The sequence below is a fragment of the Mixophyes fleayi genome, chromosome 1 (genome assembly GCF_038048845.1).
Source record: "Mixophyes fleayi isolate aMixFle1 chromosome 1, aMixFle1.hap1, whole genome shotgun sequence".
NCBI classification, from domain to species: Eukaryota; Metazoa; Chordata; class Amphibia; order Anura; family Limnodynastidae; genus Mixophyes; species Mixophyes fleayi.
This window is the reverse complement of record NC_134402.1, coordinates 36831228-36852891: the sequence shown is the minus strand read 5'-3', so window position 1 is coordinate 36852891 and position 21664 is coordinate 36831228. Positions and strand designations below refer to the sequence as shown.

General features: G+C 41.9%; 1 protein-coding gene across 3 annotated transcripts in view; it reads right to left on the bottom strand.

Annotated features, from left to right (window-relative positions):
- Window positions 1-21209, bottom strand: part of AFAP1 (actin filament associated protein 1) — a 120013-nt gene extending 98804 nt beyond the window's left edge. The window contains exon 1 of one of the 3 annotated variants that reach the window (XM_075194386.1): window positions 20936-21209. In XM_075194386.1, coding sequence (XP_075050487.1) covers window positions 20936-20954 — 19 coding nt within the window. In that variant the 5' untranslated portion in view covers window positions 20955-21209. The remainder of the gene's footprint in view (window positions 1-20935) is intronic. The other 2 variants (XM_075194385.1, XM_075194387.1) reach the window with 2 other exon arrangements.
- Window positions 21210-21664: the final 455 nt, after the last annotated feature.

Genomic DNA, 21664 nt, shown 5'->3' with positions numbered 1-21664 from the left:
AATAATAACTACTGGATTCTAATTTATGGAGTAAAAATTATTTTAAACAAACTATCAAAAGCATTGAAAGTATCAGATGGTTAAATACATTGTGTGGGGTTACAATGAGCAGCAGATTCTTGAAGTATACAGCCCACACTCCGAATGGTTTGGAGTTATCCAATTTGGATACGAAACGCACGTGGCCCAGTTGTAAAGTGATTCTGCCACTTGGCTTGTGGGCTAGTTCAGCTTTCAATTCATGGTGGAGTAGTGGTTAGCACTTCTGCCTCACAGCACTGGGGTCATGAGTTCAATTTCCGACCATGGCCTTATCTGTGAGGAGTTTGTGTGTTCTCCCCCGTGCTTGCGTGGGTTTCCTCCGGGTGCTCCAGTTTCCTCCCACACTCCAAAAACATACTGGTAGGTTAATTGGCTGCTAACAAATTGACACTAGTGTGTGTGTGTGTGTGTGTGTGTGTGTGTGTGTGTGTGTGTGTGTGTGTGTGTGTGTGTGTGTGTGTGTGTGTCTCTCTCTGTCTGTGTGTGTATGTTAGGGAATTTAGACCAATGGGGCAGGGACTGATGTGAGTGAGTTCTCTGTACAGCGCTGCAGAATTAGTGGCGCTATATAAATAAATGGTGATGATGATGATGATGATGATGATGAAACAAGGCTATATTACCTGGAACAGATGAGAGGGGTAAGACAATTAATTCATCCAATCTGAGCAGACGTTTCTAGGTGTGGGAGGGAGAGGGGGGATCACAATGATCAGTATAAGCAGACTCCTAAATGGCACCATTACTATCATTGTATGTCTCAACTGGAAAGTCTATAAGTGTGAAACAATGTGGAATCGTGATAACAATCTTCATAGCTGGAATATGAGATCATCTGATTTGGCCCATAGACATGGCAGATCTGTCACATCACAGAGAAAACACTGGCATTCCAAGATAAATCTTCCCCGACTCCTCCTAGACTGTGTTGTGTTTGCAGCTGTCTCTTCCCTAACCCCATGACTCTCCTCCAAATACTGCCCGGGGGCAGCTGTCCTCTCTTCAGCTCATGTCGTCAACCAGGATTGTGTGCACAGCACAGTGATTTGATACGGATCTGACAATCACATGCAAAACTTCAGTCTGCACATGATGACTCAAATCACATTTACAGCAGTACAATATAAACTTAATTTAAATGTCCTCCTGACGTTAATAACCTAACAGCAGAGAGGAAGGTGAAGTTACTGATGTGTCCTGAGCTTACAGTTACTTATATAACAGCAGATACCGGCTGAGCATCAAGACACCAGATCTGTGTCGAATGACACAGATCCAGGTCCCATGACCAAATTTCATGGGACACAATTAGTTTTAACAAACACACATAGAGATCATGACCATTGATTGACAGGCAGGGGCTAGCTGGACTGGTGGCAGGGGGTCATCTCCCCCCCCCCTCCCCGGTGCCATAGTGGGCTACCATAGGCTGGGTCACTGGACTACCTGCATTTTTTTTTTCCTTTAAATGTTTCTAAGAAGCTGCTGATCCGAGTCTCACCCCCTGGGCTAAAATTTCCCAGCCCTCCCCTGCCAACTGGAGTTACGATGACGTACTCTATTAGAATTTGTTCGGAATTCCAAGCTGTTTTGGGCCCAAACAAACATCTATGTCTGGAAATTTGTTCACAAAACGGGTAAACTGTCCAAAATTACAGCTGCGTAGACCGCTTTACTGATAAGAACGACCTTAAATGACCTTTTTAATATTACAATTATGTGAGGGGGGGGAAAAAACACAGCTTTGTTTTCCTAACGAGACTATGGAATGGTCTAATTGTAATACCCAGGTACCAAACAGTCATTTGAACAGCTCACAAAAACCAAAACGGCAACTTAGTTTTTTTTTTACTAAAGACAGCCAGTTAAAAGACAAAAGCCATACCACCAAAGCTATAATTTATTATACAGCCGTCTCAAAGGACACTAAACTGAAAAAAAAAAAATGTTATTTTGAGAAATAAATAGACAAGTATATATCTTCTTACCAAAAACTATTACACAAATACAGGAAATGTTGACTGGAAGCTTTGAAGAAAATATGTTGGAAATGCTTTGAAACACCTCGTTATCCCACTTTGAAGATAAGGAAACGGGAAGACTGCATAATTCAGCCTGTGTGCTGACTGTATCCTACGGTCAGTACACAGAATATATATATAAATTACCTTTCTCGTCTGATCATAGCACTTTTATTCTCGGGAGATCAAGTATGCTGCAAAGATCAAGGTGATTTTTAAAGTACTATATTTGCAGAGAGAATATTGATTTTTAGAATATAGTACGTCGAACTGAATAGTATTTTCTAGCAAAACCACAAGAGCCATCATTGGTAAGCCCATACAAACATTGCCCGCAGGAACTACTGCAACATTTGTTTTATCAGAGTATGCTTGTACAGAAAAACAAAAAATTGCATTATCTATTTCCCTACAGAATTAACTAGGTTTTTATTTAAATGCGAGCTATGCAACAAGATTACAGGTATTTGTGTCCTACTATAAATGCTACCTTTTATTGGCTCACATTTCATAGTCTATTTATATGTTATAATAACGGGTTCCGCTTGTCTCTCCTTCAGATAAAATACTTCCTGCCGTTTTGATCCTTTTGCAGATTTGTTTTGCCAGCTAAATTCTTTACTTAGGTATAATTTTCTTTCATATTTCATATTATGGCATAGACCGTTATAAAGAGTGGATGAGGGGAGCTAGAGGGTGGATAAAACAATACACAAGTTAGGAACCACTGAGACAAAGCGACTTAATCCCAGCAGTAATAATTATCAGAAGACAAGAGAGGCCTGTCGTGCTGGAAAGTAGTGTAGCTTCAAAGGGGGGCAGATTGGCACGTGTTTTTGTTGGAAGGGCAGTGGCCTAATTTGTCCCAATTTTGTCAATTAGAAATGTTATATATGGTTCAAGGAGCCAGCTTGACCTTCAAGGAAAGGACATATTAATGTACATTTATCAAAGATACCCCAAAGGTTTTGGACGAGACAGTAAAAGATGCATCATTGTATGGGCAGTTCGGTGGCTCCTCCGCAGCTCCCTGAGCTGCGAGCAGAAAGCCGGGTTAATATTACCGTACAAACGGTAATACGTTTAATGCTGCGGTACTTCGGGGGGAATTTAATTCCCCACAAGGACACATAAGCGGATGATATAAACGTGATTTACTGAAGCTAATCCTACATGTATGATCAGACCATACCCTACAACGGTATCTTCCAGGCTGTTACATATCTCAGGTCCATATCCGGAACCTCAGCTTCTCTCACCTTGTCACATGACCTATTTCAGAGGAACATTTTTACATTTGGGTGTGTATATAATATAGCCGTATTAAAATTATTTTCTAAGTGCTCATATAAAAAGCAAATCACTTCCTAGTGCATGGCTGTGCAGTCATGTCCCGACCCTCGGTGCAAGGACGGCCTTAGTGACTTCATTCTGTATATCACAAGAATATACCAAAGTAGAGGTATGAGCCGAGAGTGACGGTCTGCGGTCTCGTTCCATTCTTAATGGGACTCATTTTGAGCCTCCATGATGCACTTTGGCGCACTCTGAACAATGTAATAAAATGCTGCAAACACTCAACGTTGCCATGTATAATAATATAATCTCATGATTCATATAAGCCACTAACAAAGCTAAACCAAGCGATAATTTAGGAGAAACTTAGAAAAGTTTAATTTAATGGGAGGGATAAACTGGTCGGAGGCTGGACTTTGAGCAGATGGTAATACTTTTGCGCAGCGTTCCTCTGCAGACCTTTCATCCTCTCTGCCCACCTAGGTGTAGATCTACATTGCAGATCCTCCTCCTGGCAGCAGACAGCAGGCGTGCACATTGATGGGCGCTGTGGGGATCTTTAGGATGCCATGGTGCAAAACAAGGGGCATCCAGAGCACGTTGTACATGGGGCCCACAATGTGTTCAAAATAGGTGATTATGTTCAATGCAATGTATTTACAGGTGCTGAGAAAACCCATCTCTCCAACAATGCCTGATTATCAGCATCATGGACAGTGAAATCTCTGATTCTGGTCTGCAAAAAAGGTTGATAGATAGGGGGGAAAGATTTGTCAAGTAAGCTGGAGACAGTACTCAATGTGTACAGTGACCGTACACTGCTCCGTGTACAATATGGAGATCAGCAGCACAAACTCTGTGGGTCACTTCAACATAAGGAATTTACATATATAATTTGCATAGATAATGTCATACAGAGAAATACAACTAAACTATGATCATATAAACAAAGAACATAAGGGATAAGCGAGAGCGCTTGATATCCAGTGGTCTCAAACAGCATGAAAGACCTGCACTGCCCTGGTCCAAGGCTGAAAAATGTTCCTAAAATCAAAGACTATTCATCCAGACATGGGCCAAGATAAAGATCTTTTTGTATCCTGACATGTCCTGAAACACACAAATCACAGGCAATCCCACTGACCTCAAGTCCCTGGCTGACTGGTTGTCTTGTGCCAAAACAGAACTGCAGATTATCTACAGATTGCTGTATACATATAAACTACTAATTGTAAAGATATTAATGCAAAACAATGTATCAACGAATATCCTGCACCCCTGTGCGAGAATGTTACGTGCATTTAATATCAGACATAAATCAAAATAAAAAAACTTTATGAAATAAGTTTTACATACTAATGTAGAGGGGCAGAATAATTCCCAGTAAGACTCATTTACAAACTTCACAAATGTCAGCCAGCTTTCTAATTTTGAGAAATAAATGTTGCCCCTTCGTAGACACTGGTAGCTTGGCCCGAAAACCAATGCCTTTCCTTATAACAATTAGAGATGCTCAGGCTCAGTTCCCCGAGAACCGAACACACCCGAACTTAGCAGATCCGAGTGCCGAGCCAGCTCGGTACTTTCGCGCTTTTTCGGATTTGAAAACGAGGCAAAACGTCATTGTTACGTCTTCGGATCTCGTGATTTTTGGATTCCTTTTTAAGATCCAACATGACGGTGGGTGGGAATGGAGGGAGGACCCTCATTTTTCTTTTCCGCCACTGCTGTGTGCCAATGTGTCCTAGATGTGCTAGGAACTGCCGTGTGTTTGAGTCATTGCTCTGTCGCTTACCATCCAGCCAGGTCGCTGCAGTATTTGTCCGAAGGTGTATGAAAATAATATTGTGACCTGTGAGGTGGTCAAAATTGACTGCAAATGACTTTAAATTTGTGTTATTGGGGTTAATAATAATGTAGGATCAAAAAAAGAGCAAAATTATGGGATTTTAGCATATTTTTTCTAACAAAACCAAACCAAAACACGAGAGCTGTTTTGCCAAAACCAAAACACAAAGCTAATCCAGATCCAAAACCAAAACCAGCTCACGGGGGTCAGTGAGCATCTCTAATAATAATATATGTGCATTTGCACAACTATAGGCATGTGATGCATACAAATTCACTTTATTTGCCCAGGACTTTCTGAAAGGTTTAGTCATGTTTGAATGGAGGCACACCAATGCTGATCTCTGGTTCATTTTAGTGGCTTGGTTTTTGAAGGATGCCGGAGAGAGTTTGTTAGTAAAGTGCACAGAGCTCGTACCACTGATCCCCCAGCTCCAGCACAGACCCTGGGACTGGGATTTTGGGGAATCACATGCGCGCTAAAGCAGGAAGGTAATGACCTCACCCATCTGCTTGGACACCAGACCTATTCGTATTTCATTTGATTTATTTCACACTGGTTTTTTTCTCTCCATCATGTTAGCATTCAATCATTTACAGCGATTGATGGAGAATACTATTGCACCAACATGTAAAATTTTAGGATTCAACCAGATGTTACAGAAAAGACAAAGCTAAATATCAATTTGAATTTTACAAAAACAAATTTTTTAAAATGAAAATAAAGTAATCACAGGGAAAACAATAACCCTCATCTGTCATGAACCAGGTCTTTAGTTATTGTGTCTCCAGAATGGTCTTGATAATAAAGCAAATACATACAGACATATTTATCCCACTAAGTAAGTCAAAGATATATTAGTTGTCCCTTTGACAAAACCTATAACTAGGAATTGTTTTTTAACAGAAAAACCCCACTGAGGGGCGTTCCAGGTACTTTCGGTTAAAACCGAAAAAGCCAGAATTTAAATTCCTCGTCAGAGCTGGAGAGATCCTGGGTGAGCGGCAGATTAGCCCTAAAACTTTACTGCTGCTGCCCACGCCAGCACACCTTTATATGGGGAGCGCAAAGCAGCGTGATGAAGCTCCTGAGCGCACAGGGAGGGGAGAAGAAATGAGACAGCTCAATCTACATGTCCAGAGATACAAACTATTATTAGTGGCTTTTCTTACGCTATTGGTCATAGAGGCGTTTTAGAGCTTGAGATGAACTCAGTTAAGTTATAGGCTTGTATTAAGGTTAATATTACTAATGTTTGGAACAAGTCAAACATGCTTTAATCCAGTCGCTTGTGTCTGAGCGTTGTGCCACGACTACTGTCGGATCACTTCTGGCATCACTGGGACCTGTCCAATCCATAGGAACTATATTGGGCATCGTGGTTCGTTTGGGGTCAGCTTAACAGTTAGGACAAAAGCTAAGTTATGGTTGACCCTTAACCTTTCATCCAGAAAATCTGAGAATCATCTTGGTCAATGAACCTTTTTTTTTTTTGTCCTTCTGGCAACGTAATGGTCTGTGCATCCTCTGCATGAAATCAGTCACTTTCTCCGCAGCTATGAATGGGTATGAACAACCGAGTCAGCAGCTAGTTTAAATAAGGCACAATGCATTAATGCTTTTACTCAGGAGGTCCTATTAATGTGACCTTTTTGAAAACTGCATAATAGGTCCAATTAAGTCCGACAGTGGGCTCTCCTGCCTCATGCACCCATCAGGGCAAATGCCCCTGTGCGATAATCATCCTGGATTTGCCGCTATTACGCTATACAGTTCTACAGGCCACCATACACAACCTCCTACGACGCTTCCTGAATGACAAAATAGGAATTCATGCCCCTCTCACAGAATGTTACATTACCATGCTCTGTATGGCAATCCAGTTACTTTAAATCAAACTTTAAATTCCTATAAGAAACAAGAGAAGCAATAAATGTTTTTTTGGAGTGTGGGAAGAAACCGGAGCACCCGGAGGAAACCCACACAAACACAGGGATAACACACAAACTCCTCACTGATAAGACCATGGTTTGGAATTGAACTCATGACCCCAGTGCTGTAAGGCAGAAGTGCTAACCACATAGCTACCGTGCTGCACACACTAACAGAATAACAATCTAAACAAAGCAATCCTCAATGCACAACACAACGATTGCAGCGCGGAAAAATGTGACTGTACCCCTAAACATATACCACTATAATGTTTTATGATGTATATGTAAATAGTGTAAAATTAAAGCAAAATAGAATGCTGCGGAAGCAGAGAAGGGATGACACTCCTTCTACCAATACATAATACACACGATGCATCAAACGTTGTCACTAGCTGGATACTCTTTGAAGAACTGAATCATCGTTCTGCAGTCAGAAATTTTCTTCTTTTTTTTTTTTTTTTCCAAACAAGTCAACCTTGGCTATTTCTTCATTATGGTTTTTTCTTTCCTTCAACATCAATGAATTGGGAAATGATGCCGTCTGCACAAGTACCAGTCATGCTTGACACATATGATTAATATTTATAAGGAAGTCACTTTTCAAACGGGGATAAAAGGCTTCTTACAGAGAAATATATCTGAGGTCAACACAGAGATTTTTTCACCGCACTTTTTGCTCGAGGTCCATAGATGGACAAGAGGTCCTCAGCTTTGTATGCAAGAAGAACGGTTTCACCACCAGCATAAGAAGGGTTCTTTACGGTAAGGGTGGACAAGCCGTGGTAATCCTTACCACATCAATGAGTGATGGCAAATTCACTAACAGAATTTAAAATTGGATTGAATGCCCTTACAAAATAAATAAATGTTGTAATTACTAGAAGACATTATGGGGTGATTGATCTGATTCTTGAGCTCAGGAAGGGATCTTTCTCACCCCACAGTAACACTAAGGGGGGGGGGGGGATTCAATTGGCCTTTACAGTAAAAATATCCGCTAATCTCTGCTGTCAACTCTCTGAGTTCCGAGCAAAAATGAGGGATATTTCTGTCAAAAAAAATGCGCTTGAGGTGCCTCGCGGCCGTTCCGGAGACACCTAGCGCAGATTTTTTTTAGAATTGAATGATCCCCTAAGTGGTTAGCACTTCTGCCTTACAGCACTGGGGTTATGAGTTTAATTCCCGACCATGGCCTTATCTGTGAGGAGTTTGTATGTTCTCCCTGTGTTTGCGTGGGTTTCCTTCAGGTGCTCCGGTTTCCTCCCACACTCCAAAAACATACTAGTAGGTTAACTGGCTGCTATCAAAAATTGACTCTAGTCTGTGTGTCTGTCTGCGTGTGTGCGTGTTAGGGAAATTAGACTGTAAGTAAGCCCAATGGGGCAGGGACTGATGTGAGCGAGTTCTCTGTACAGCGCTGTGGAATTAGTGGCGCTATATAAATAAATGGTGATGATGCAGGGGGCACACCCCCCCCCCCCCAAAAAAAGCGAGAGAGCTGCTGACCATGCACCCGCGCATGCGCAATAGCTCCATTTCGGCAGCACTGAACTATACAGCTGTCAAAGAAGCGTCCGTGGACATTTCTTTGACAGGGCCACGCCTGCTATATAGTACAGTGCCGCTATGTAGGGGCACTTCTTTAGCGGAGGGGAGGGGTTTCTGGAGACCCAGAAACCCCCCCTGCGTGCGCCCTTGTGATGATGAAGTACATATCTCCATTACTTAAAGCTGGAATATAAGTGATTTTTTTATTAGTTAAGTAACTTGATTAAAAGTGCATGACCGAGGTTTTCATCAACCACAGAACAAACATTTTAAAATACAAGGTTGAGTAAAAGTGTGAACACAGAACAAGGAGGGGATTTTCACACCAAAAGAGTATTTGAACAAGAAAGAATTCCTGTGTGTATATACAAACATACATTTCAGGCACAAGAAAGTGAACATCTCAACCCCTCGCTACTTATTTAGCAGCCGACCCAGTAATGAGCAGCTGTATCTGGTTTTAAAGCACCTTCAATTACCAAGGCCAAAATCACAGGTCAGGGAAGAAAGAAGTAAGCCGGACCCGCACCTCTCTGCTTACCTCAGCGGTATGCCTTACTTTTATGTGGACAGGTAATCCTTTAAAAAGAAAGTGGATGCAAATAGCATTGTAGACCTAAGAGTCCCACAGGAAGTGACTCTCAGCTGCCTGGTAAACCATACAGGTTTCTGGTCTGTGAGAGCCGCGTCCACCTATCAGAAATGCAGACTGGACAGAATCTTTTGACATTCTCCAGCGTTGCGGCCTCTGTATATCAATGCCAGTTTCTGGGAATGCCAGCTCTGCACTTTAAAATTGTCCTACAGATGTCACGTCAAGGAATACAATCTAAAAACAGGACATGGTGAGGCGCTGGGTGGTCCACCCTCCCTCTCATTAAAATGTAAGAACAATCTTGGTCCGCTGACGCGCAGTTTCTGTGAGGAGAACGACGATCAGACAAAAAACAAAACCTGTCTTTTCTCAACTTCGTACAGGTACTCCGCGGTTTCTTAAGAACTGGAAACAGTCTAAACTGGGGAATACAGATTGAAAGGGGATCTGCGTCCTAAATTTATTTTTTTTCCTTGCAAGCAGTGGGGCACTGTGTAAATAAAAGAAATATATGCTTAACTTCCTGCTGCCTGCATGCAAGAGAGGAGAGATGCTGTGGTACTGACCCGTGAAATGTGCCAGCATTCAGTACGAGGTGAGACTGCACCACACACACACAACGCAATGGAGTGACCGCGTTATTTAGCTGCAGGGGCGAATGACACAATTTGCGGTAATTCGCGTCATAGGTGGCCCCCACATCCTGCTGACTTCACTAGGTAGTGTGCAGGAATGAGGGAGAGAATGGCCTGTTTATGAAGAAACGCGTAAGGTTGTCTGACATTAGGACCAATGTGCATTTTAGATCGTGGATTTCATGAGGAGAAACACCAACATCTGAAGGAGTGGATCCGGTACTTTATCTTTTTTTCCACTTGGGAACAGAAATCTACTGTGATGCAATACAATATATTGTTGTACTTCGGAGACTGTGTGCAAATTATCAAGAGTGAACGGAGGGGCCTGTAGCCGACAGAGAGCACTACCGCCGTCACAGCTGTGCCCAGCTCTATATACATACCTCTCCCAAAGTCACGGAGCAGCTGAGTTCAGCTTTACTTACTTTAGTTCCCGTTTAAGATGGAATTGCAAAGTGGATCCCATTGTTAACATCGTTAGTTTGGAATATTCCTCTCAATCCTTTTGATCGGCATTTGATTTCATAACAACGTAGTGGATTAGTAAAAGGTTTAGAGACCTAGATGTATATTTACTAAACTGCAGGTTTGAAAAAAGTGGGGATGTTGCCTATAGCAACCAATCAGATTCTAGATGTCATTTTGTAGAATGTACAAAATAAATAACTAGGGGCCTGATTCATTAAGGATCTTAAATGAAGAAGTATCTTATTTCAGTCTCCTGGACAAAACCATGTTACAATGAAAGGGGTGCAAACTAGATTTCTGTTTTGCACATAAGTTAAATACTAACATGTAGTACGCAAATACTATAATGGTGCATGGCCTACAGCACAAAACTTACCTGGAAAGACTAAAAGATCTTAATATGTATAGTTTGGAGCAGAGAAGGAAACGTGGGGACATGATAGAAACTTTCACATATATCAAGGGTTTAACTAAGTACAGGAGGGAAACATTCTACAAAGGAAGAGAAGTACTAGAACACAAGGACATGCACTAACACTGTAGGGAAGTAGGTTCAGAGGAAATATGAAGAAACATTACTGAACAGAGAGGGTAGTGGATAAGTGGAATTACTTCCATCAGAGGCGGTAAAGGGTAATACAGTAGAACAATTTTAACATGCTTGGGATAGACATAAGAATATCTTTACAAAGAATAAAAGGACCAAATAGGGTTTGAGGTTACCATAGGTTAAAAAATGAACAGACTAAATGAACCAAGTGGTTCTTATCTGCCGTTAAATTCTATGTTTCTATGTCTCCTGGACATTCTGACGGCAAGTATGATTATAAGTACAATGACGGACCTAATGTCCATCAGCTTAAAGTTGGTACAAACATTTGTGTCAAAATTGCTGTACAAACTAAGGTACACCTCGAAAAATGTGCCCTCTCAACTCCTTTTCATTTGAATAATTTTACTCCTCAAAAATTAAATGTAAAATCTAGGCACACATATACGCATGTACTTAGTAAAGAACGTCCTTGCTCCACCCAAGTCTTACTGTCGGCCAATGCAAATTTCTGATCCTCTGAAAATTCTCCACAAACACAAGAAGTTTGGCAGAAATCTAAGCACAGCGCGGTCTGAGGTGCGCGATGCCTCCAAATGGGATTCTGCACCATTCAGTCAATTGTTGATCACAGCCACTGATTGGGAGGGCCTGGAAGATCCAACGGACAACGCCCTTAAGTTTAAATACGCCTTTGCAGATAACTCCACCCAAAACTAAATGTGTGGTTTGGCCGGAGTATTTTAAGAACGTTTGAATTCTGTTAATCATAAAAGCTTAGACAATGCTTTTTTATACAATAACAACTAGACTGTGAGCTCTTTGGACCAGGGAATTATTTCCCATGACATTAAAATGTCTAAATTTGAAGTTGAATGAAGTCTTTGTCATAAATGCTGCACGGTACATTTTTTGTCACAATATAAAATAAACCTATACAGTACATATAGTACTGGTGATATTTAATAAAACATGGGCAGATTATGTCTGTCACATGCCTCAATAATGTCACTAGTTCCTAGCAAAGTAGACTGCCTCCACTGCAAGAGGGGAAAAGGTGCATGATTAAAGTCAGAAGCCCTCCGTTCAACATCCCCCCTCCCCCTCACACACATGCAGTTGGGGCATTGATGTATTTTTCCTTAATTTGTTTCTTCAGGCTGCTATTAATGATATATAATTCTGAAGGGTCTGCACAGTGTTATGTGACTACCATGGCAACCACAGTCGCATAGCACATAATATAGTGAGCAGAGACACGTTATTTCGCCCCTCAGAGCTCAATCTGTTCTGTGCACTGTAAAATCTTCTCCTCCTTTTTTCCTCCTCTGCAATCACATGAAATGCTGAGATTCTGTGAATGTTACTGGCAGTCATACTTCTCTACCCTCCAGAGAGATTTTCAAAAGGAGATAATGATTTGTAGGAGGACAAAACAATGCGCTTTAAAGAAAAAAAAAAGTCTATGTGGGACTGCAGCTGTATAGCCTATACATTTTACCACTAATAGGCAAATTTCTCATTGTGTCATTGCTCTGGAATAAACTCTCTAATAGTAAACACATAAAACAAAAAAAAATAAAAAACAGTGCTCCATGACAAACTCCTACATTATAAATTCCCTGTGCTTGTACTATTGATGGGTTCCTCGTGTTGTACTTATGACCTTTCTGTATTTTTAGAACAAACTGAATCTAACTTTATGATAAGGGGCCATTACCCATATGTACAAACCACACATAGTCAAGCCTAGAGAGTCAACGATCTTTGGGACGTTTCTGCTGAGCAACAATTACAAAGCCGTTCATCACATGCATCGTTTACACTGATTTGTTGTTTGCTATTCTTGTTTATTATAGAATATTTATGTCTTAAGTAATTTGTATAAATAAGCATAATGTACCCATACTAATACAATGGCCATTGGTCTCATAAACACAAAATACACTTTTATTAGAATATCCCCCTGCTACACATAGTTGGGGTAGTCCAGCAGTTTCCAAACTGCGCGCGGCGATCTCACAAGGGTGTTGTAGCCCGGGCTGGTGGTGAGCAAGATGGGGGAATACTTGGTAATTATTTTGGCTTAGGGGCGCTTTAAAAAAATTATGGAGACCCTAAGGGTGCTTTGAACTGAGAAAGCTTGGGATCCACTGGGGTGGTCGTTTTGTGGACTAGACAGGAAACTAGTGGGGGCAGCGGTGGCTTAGTGGTTAGCACTTCTGCCTCACAGCACTGGGGTCATGAGTTTGATTCCCGACCATGGCCTTATCTATGTGGAGTTTGTATGTTCTCCCCGTGTTTGCGTGGGTTTCCTCCAGGTGCTCCGGTTTCCTCCCACACTCCAAAAACATTCTGATAGGTTAATTGGTTGCTATCAATTTGACCCTAGTCTCTCTCTGTGTGTCTGTGTGTATATGTCAGGGAATTTAGACTGTAAGCTCCAATAGGGCAGGTACTGATGTGAGTGAGTTCTCTGTACAGCGCTGCGGAATTAGTTGCGCTATATAAATTGATGATGATGATGATGATGATTCACTGAGGGACGAGTCTATATAGGGGCTGTGCCAATACTAGGTAAAACAAAATATTTAAAACAGTAATCACGCCTGCAGAGTGTTGTCAAACTGAATACTGAGAACTGGGCAGCTGAAACAACTTGTCCAACACTTTATCCACACATTCCATTAAGTAGTGCATGCATTCAATCTCTTGCACGGAGTGAGCACTAGCTGGGACGGGGGGTGTTGTTAATCTGCAACATAAAATGCTGGATTGATATCTCCTTTAAAGTTTAGATTACATATGAAGATATGATGATGAATGACAATGATTTACATGAACAGCGAGGCTTGATTAAGGGTTCAGGCCGCCCTAGGTTAATACATTCGTAGCACCCCTTCGGCGGGCTAATAAGCGGTAGGTAAAAATGAACTCGTTTTTAATTCAAGATCCGGGTTCCCTCTCTCTCCCCGACCCCATTGTTTATGTTCTTGTGTTTTCGAAACTCTTGGCTTTTTAAAAGGGTCATCGCAATCTTTGTCACTTATGTAGATTTCAGTAAAATCAGAACTGCAGAGCAAACCGGAGGTCTGAACGAGCGCTACTGAGGGTGAACATGGCGGGGGCTGTCATGTCTGTGCCTGTCACCATCCTTGTTTCTTTTAATCACATATCCTCAAGCGCCCGCCCAAGGAGGACTCATTGGGGGGTATTCAATTAGGTTTCCGGTCCTGCGCAGTATTGCCGGTAATACGTTACCACAATAACTTCACGTTATTGCAGTACCGTGAATTGACTTCGCGGCCGTTCCAGCGCGTTCCCGCGTACCGGAATCCTAACTGAATATGCCCCATTGTCTTCAGCCTTTACAATGACAATATTTCAAGATTAAAACATTATCCATAGATTGTAAGCTTGTGAGCAGGGTTCTCTTACCTCTCTGTCTGTCTGTATTACCCAGTATTGTTTTATTAATGTTTGTTCCCAAATTGTAAAGCGCTACGGCATTTGCTGACACTATATAAATAAATGTTGATGATGATGATGATGACTATATATTTTTTTCATGTTTTAGTTTTACTTTGGAGAACAACTATTACCTTATATCTTAAAATGAATTTCAGTTTATATCTCTCCCTATCACAATTTTGCACCCCCCCCCCCCCCGTCAAAATCCCTTGCGAACTAGGCTGCAACTTAGTCAGCATACTGGATAATCAGGCCCTACCGATCAGTATACACCTACTGTGGAAAGTGCACCATATCACAGCCCAGTCACAACAGCTATGTGTTGTAAAATTAAAAATAACATCTTCATAAAGTCAGTAACTACCACTTACATTTAAGAAGCTTGTCAGGGGCCAGCTAGATACGTCATGCCATGTATTATTAATAGTATTGCTGACAATAATAAGTACTATCATATGCTACACAATTAAGGACACTGCTTAGAGAAGGTATACATGAGGATACAAATAGTAATATATAAATACAAATAAAAAAAACACATCCCCCCTATAGTCTATATATACATAAGGACAAAGGGCCTGATTCGTTAAGGATCTTAAATTATGGATCTTCTTATTTAAGTCTCCTGGACAAAACCATGTTACAATGCAAGGGGTGCAAATTAGTATTCTGTTTTGCACATAAGTTAAATACTGACTGTTTTTTCATGTAGTACACACAAATACTTGATAACTTATTTGTACACTGAAATTTAAAGTTGATATTTGTGTGCTACATGAAAAAACAGACAGTATTTAACTTATGTGCAAAACAGAATACTAATTTGCACCCCTTGCATTGCAACATGGTTTTGTCCAGGAGACTGAAATAAGAAGATTCTCAAGTTAAGATCCTTAATGAATCAGGCCCAAAGTGTGCATTGTATCTTGAAGGGAAATTTTGTGGCTTGTTTTGCCTCTTTTGGACATGTAGAATTGGAGAGAGATGGAAATAAAACCAGAGATTCTCAAATGTCAGCAGATGTTTTCACAATAAATGTATTTTATAATTACTTCAAGTTGTAGGCTACACAATCTAGTCTAGCTTAATATGGGCTTCTTTTGGAACAGGAAAGTATAATTTGCAGAGACGATCCACGTGTCACAGAGTGTGTGTGTCAAAGAGGATTTGGGACTTAAGTGTCAGGATGAATGACAAGAGAAGGAACGTTCCCTTTGGTGATAGGGACTTAGGATACCAGATCCGTCCGCCTTTTGTGTCGTCTCTGAAAGACGACTAATGACCGTCTTTGTAGGATGTAACAATATTAGTGTCGTTCTGCCTTCCTATTAATGAGATTTGTGTCGTGTCAGAACGTGACAAGAGAGATCATGGAGCATGGAGCGTTTACTCAAATTGAGGGAGTCACAAGCACAGCAGCAAACTCTCTAATAACAAACACAAAAAAACTAAATAAAAAAAACAGTGCTCCATGACAAACTCCTACATTATAAATCCCCCGTGAGACCCTCTCCCCAAGTTATCTGAGGCTCCCTACTTCTGGGGGGGGCATGAAGAACCAGTCCACCACAGGAAGCTTCAGCCAACCTTGGGGTAAAGGGGACCGTCCGAGCCTTGCGGCGGAGGTGGTCCTGAAATCCCTTGCATCCTAGGAGGTCTTTTGACTCTTGAGGTTGAGCATGTAAAGGGGCCCCCTCTAGCTTCAGCGGAGTGCCAGAAGATCTCTTTTATTCCCCTATCTAGGGCCTTCTGGCTCCTGAGGGAAGGGTCCAACGTCCCAAGCCCCCAGCACACTCACAGACTGCACTGTGTGATTTGCAGCGGGCTTCAATAGAAGAAACAAAAACAAAACAAGCACAGCATTCTACTTACAGAACCTACAGTAACAAATATATAGCACTAGGCAAAAACAACAATTGTTGGCCAAGGTACTAAAGAAGGCCCAGCCCAGCCAAAGCTACTATGTTTTGTAAAATAAAGAAATAAAATACATACAAATTAGGTAACTGCACTCCACATATAATGATATTTGTGAAACTGAGGAATGTGGGTGCTCTCCCACCTATAACCAGTGGCCTCATAACACTAGTGTGCTTTTGGGGTGTCCTATGTCAAAATGTAGCATAGATGCCTCTAATTGCTTGTGTGTATATGAGGCCTTAAATAAAATTCCATCCGAACTGAAATCTAAATTTTGGGAGGAAATTAAGACGTTAAAACCCATCCCCACCTGTAGTGTAGCGTTCAAGAGCTTTGTTGGGCACCTCAATGCCTGGTATGCAGTAACCAGCACAGTGGGGCTGGGAATGCACATCTGCTGATGGCGGGCATTAAAGTGCCCGATGAAGTAACCGTCTGGCAGGAGTGAGGACAGTTTCGCCATGTCTGACGCACCCTCCTCCATCCCGCCAACACGGCCTTTAGGTGGCCAATCCCCCCAACACCAACCATGTACTAGTTTCACAAACACATACTGATCATTTTCTTTCCCTCTCTGCGGATTATGATTCATCATAGCTGCTTGTCAAATAATAATTCCACTTGTCTTTAGGTTTATATAGGACGCGCCATGTCCACAGCCCTCTGCACAGACCATCCCCAAACACAGTAGGTAGCTCTGTCTCAGAGGATTTCGATCACATTCTTGGTTCCTTTGATACATAGACAAAGCTGCCAACGTGACTCCTTTTCCCAGGAAAATAATAATAGGCTGTTTCTGCTTTCCCCACTAATTTTAGGGTAAGATTCAGGGAAGATTGTAGAGCAGTCCGTGGTCTGTCGCACTGAACTGAGTTCACCAGAAGGTGATCCTAGATTCAATGAGCAAAGGTATAGTGAGCAGTGAATCCCTTGCAGAAAAACGCATACGGTCCTATGTAGAGTTGCGCATTAATGTATCTGCACAACGTAACGATGCGTTCACACACTACGCATGCAACTTGCATTTATATTTAGAGTTGCTCGTACCTCTTGCTGCATTCGGAGATCAGGGGAGTTACATCAGAGCGTACAGACGTAAGTTAAGTAAATTAGGTGCAGAATTTGGAATAGTTGATGACGATCGTGCATCTCTGCTCTGGATGCAACTATATACTAGGCGCAGAAACAGAACTAGCGAGCTGTGGGCCCCGGTACAGGGAGGAGGGAACCGGGGCCCTGACCCTCTGCATCTGCTATGTAACGGGCCTCATTATCTCCATGGGCCCCGATGCACTGCACCGGCCGCACCAATGGTAGTTCCGCCACTGACTAGGTTTAAGGTTGCACATATCTTAAGACATGTGCAAGTCAAAAATACAGTTGTGAGTGAGCAGACGCGTCTTTGCTCATATGCAAATTGGGCACTGTTGCTTCCCACTCTAATTCAGGCACATACTTATTATGGTACCAACTTCAAAACACCGATTGGACCCAAAATGCACAAACTAGATCCAGGGGTCCCCCCATGGATTGAAGTCAGTACCATTAAATGTGATCTTTAAAGTGTTCTAATATGTTGCTCTGCATGTTGAAGCATGCAGCGCTCATGTCCCACTGTTCTGCAGGTAAAGAAGGGAGAAGATAACACAGACAAGGGGGATCCAGAATCTGGCCCCCACTGGGGCCAAGAGCCCAAGGAGGTATGGTACCTAACCTTAATTAATCAGTTAATTGAGCCAAGGAGCTGCACAATGGGAAACGTAGAAGTGGACTAAAAACATGTTGAAAGTTGAATCTGGGATATTGGAAATAACAAGGTTCCGCAGAAAGTCAGTCACAATCAAAGTCAGAAAAAAAAGTTGAAATGTGTAACGTACTTATAACTCCCTTATCATGTAATGTCAGGCTTTGCAGAGATCAAACACTATCACACATTCCCTGAAATATTTATCATTCTAAAAGCAAACCGCGGCAGGCAGGATCCTGTGTTCCAGTGGCACACATTTTTGGATTAAGATGTTTATCGTGCCCTGCAGACAGCAGCAATAACTCTCCCTATTGTTCCTCAGTCCCAGCCTTGCCTGCAGGCAGGTGATTTCTCCTCTGGGGTGAAGGTTAAACCCCTTTCCTGGGATCAGTGTGCACAAACTAGCCCTGTATCATCGAATTACAGAAACTAGATACTCTAATGCTCAGGAGTTCATTAAGAGGACTTTGATACATTTCTTTTCATGTGTATTCATATCTGCTCCCATCACATATTTTAGTGCAAGTATTAATTTTCAAAATACATTATATTGAGACAGAAACTTGCTGCTAATATTGGGTGCTATAATGAGTCCAGTTGTTAGTAGCAGGATATGCTGGGACTTGTAGTCTCTCAACAGTCGTCCGAAGTTGCCTAAACCAAAGCTAGGTAGCATTTTAATCAAGCCTTGCAAGCCAATCAGTCATTTAAGTTGTGCTAATTGTAACAGGATTTAAAAGAGACTGTTATGGTAAATATATATCTCAGTCATCAGTCCCTACCTGGTATTTAATTCTGTCTGTTTGCATGCAAATTAAATTGTCATGATGTTTATATAAATATGCAGATAGTGTTGCATCATATAAATGCAGTTTAACAATAAGCAACAAAATAGCATAAATGAACCAATGCATACAACATTCCCTGACTCACCAAATAGGTTTTATTTATCTATCTCCCTTTTTGACAGCACTGATCATTATTGTCCTACACCACAATTACAGCTCCTCACAGACCCCCTTCCCCCCACCAAGGGGTAACATATGTTTGTGTGTGAATACTGACATATCCTAAATTACCTTATGGTGTAGCCTATGAATTAATTATTCTCGCTAAAAGAGCAGTACAGTGGCTTAGTGGTTAGCACTTCTGCCTCACAGCATTGGGGTCATGAGTTTGATTGCCGACCATGGCCTTATCTGTGTGGAGTTTGCATGTTCTCCCCGTGTTTGCGTGGGTTTCCTCCAGGTGCTCCGGTTTCCTCCCACACCCCAAAAACATACTAGTAGGTTAATTGGCTGCTGTCAAATTGACCCTAGTGTGTGTGTGTGTGTGTGTGTGTGTGTGTGTGTGTGTGTGTGTGTGTGTGTGTGTGTGTGTGTGTGTGTGTGTGTTTTAGGGAATTTAGACTGTAAGCTCCAATGGGGCAGGGACTGATGTGAGTGAGTTCTCTGTACAGCGCTGTGCAATTAGTAGCGCTATATACATAGCTGATGCTAATGATTAGTCTAATATTTTGTGTCCTAAGATATCAAAGCTACAAATACTAGATTGTGATACATCCAAAACGAGTTTACAAGGCAATATGCTGATTCTACACTTATGCCAAACTACCTCTTGTCATCTAACAGCTCATAAAAGTTGCTATATTTTATGCCATCACATCATGGCTGCCAGGAACACTTAACTGTCTTGCGGCAAAGTGCTTAGCTGAGAATGTAACATTCACGATCAGAAAACCAGGGCAATTATTCAATCACAAGGACACAGCTCCAGCAACATAGAGCACTTCATTAAACTGCAATGAGATTCCCTACACACAGCAATACACTGGCAAGAAGCTCACATATAATGGAACAAATTAAATGAGAGGTAAATGTAAAGGCTGGTAATGATATTACAATGAGAACATTATAACCACATATCACTTTAACTAGTTGGCTGCCAAAAAACATCTGCAGGCCACGGCTTGGCAGGTCTCAGTGAATTCATTCAGTTGCTTTTTTTTTTTTTTTTGGGTTTGAAAGGAGGACAAAATTCCCAAAGGGAGAAATTGAAATACGTCTTGCTGAGCTAAGCCCTTAGTCCACCAATCAGAGGAGGTGCTAGCAGCAGGCTCAGTGCTTGCAGGAAATAAGAGGGTTACAGACAGTATGTGAGGAGCAACAGACCCACACTCACAGCCCCTGGAAAGCATTTCTCTTCTCTATGTAAGTGCCAAAGAGAGTCATGGCCAGGGTGGTTGGTGGGCGTTAAAGGAAGAAGGAGGGGGATAATTAGCATCAGCCAAGATCCACCACGACACATCTGTCACTATATATATATATATATATATATATATATATATATATATATATTACTGTATAGGCCTGTCTCCCTATATATATCTCCTAAAATAGAGATATAAGTATGTTTCTCTATACATATATATTGCACAATAGGATATATAGATATACTGCACAACTCATCAAACCCTATAATTGTCAATCATTGTATTTATTAAATGACCCCCTTTCAAGACCAGATGCAGCAAGCTGTTCTGCAGCAGCTGGTGCCTGTCACATGCACTCACACTAAGTCAGCTGGCCAATACCTCTATCTGTATGCACACCATACATGTAAGAGTAAGGGATGTGCAGAATCCCAATGACCTGGCACACAGCAGTCTGATGACCAGGAAGCCTATGCAGCACACAGAGTAGGTAATGACACTACAGGGGAGCCGGGGGTCTGGCTAGGTACACAGCCTGGGATCAGGGAGGTCTGGCTGGGTACACACAGCCTGGGATCAGGGAGGTTTGGGTGGGTACACAGCCTGGGGATCAGGGAGGTTTGGGCTGGGTAGCCTGCTCTTACCTTTGCAGTATTTCTGCATGGCTGCTGCTCAGGATCCCGGTCTCTGCAGCAGGAGGAGGAGGAGAGGGTAACAATGGCAGCAGGAATGCCGGAGCGGAGAGCAGCACAGCAGCAGCTGCAGCCCCAACACCGCAGCGCTAGGACAGAGCTAAGCATGTCCCACAGTGACTGACACCGCCCACAGCCAATGGGAGGGAGGTACGGCCAGTGGGCGGGCTCCTGGGAACAAAGAAGAGTCACTGACAGTCAGTGACTGGGAGTCAGCGCTGTGTATACAAACAACAGGGCTGTGATGCACCTCTCAGTGACTGCTCCATCAGTGCATTATAATGCTGATTGTGCTCTTCTGAGTATGTCATCATACAGTCATAGGGTCACATATCTGATATATAAACGTGCAGCAGGGATTGACTTTGAGGATAACAATGAATTCTTGGCTCCAACGTTGTCATAAAGACCCCTCTTTTTTCTTTTTTCTTTTTTAATAAATGCTGACCTCTGATGTCATCTGTAGAATCCCTTTGATACCAGATCACAAGTTCACTGACACTGATAGTATTATTGTCACTGGTATGTTCCTTACAATCACTGCCATTGTCACAGCCAGCATATGATGTATATCTAAGCAATTATGGAGACATTATCAATAGAAGCCCAAAAATAGATACTAAAGGGGTTCAGCAGATGCTTTATAATATGTTTCAGTATATATCTGTCAATATGTGTTAT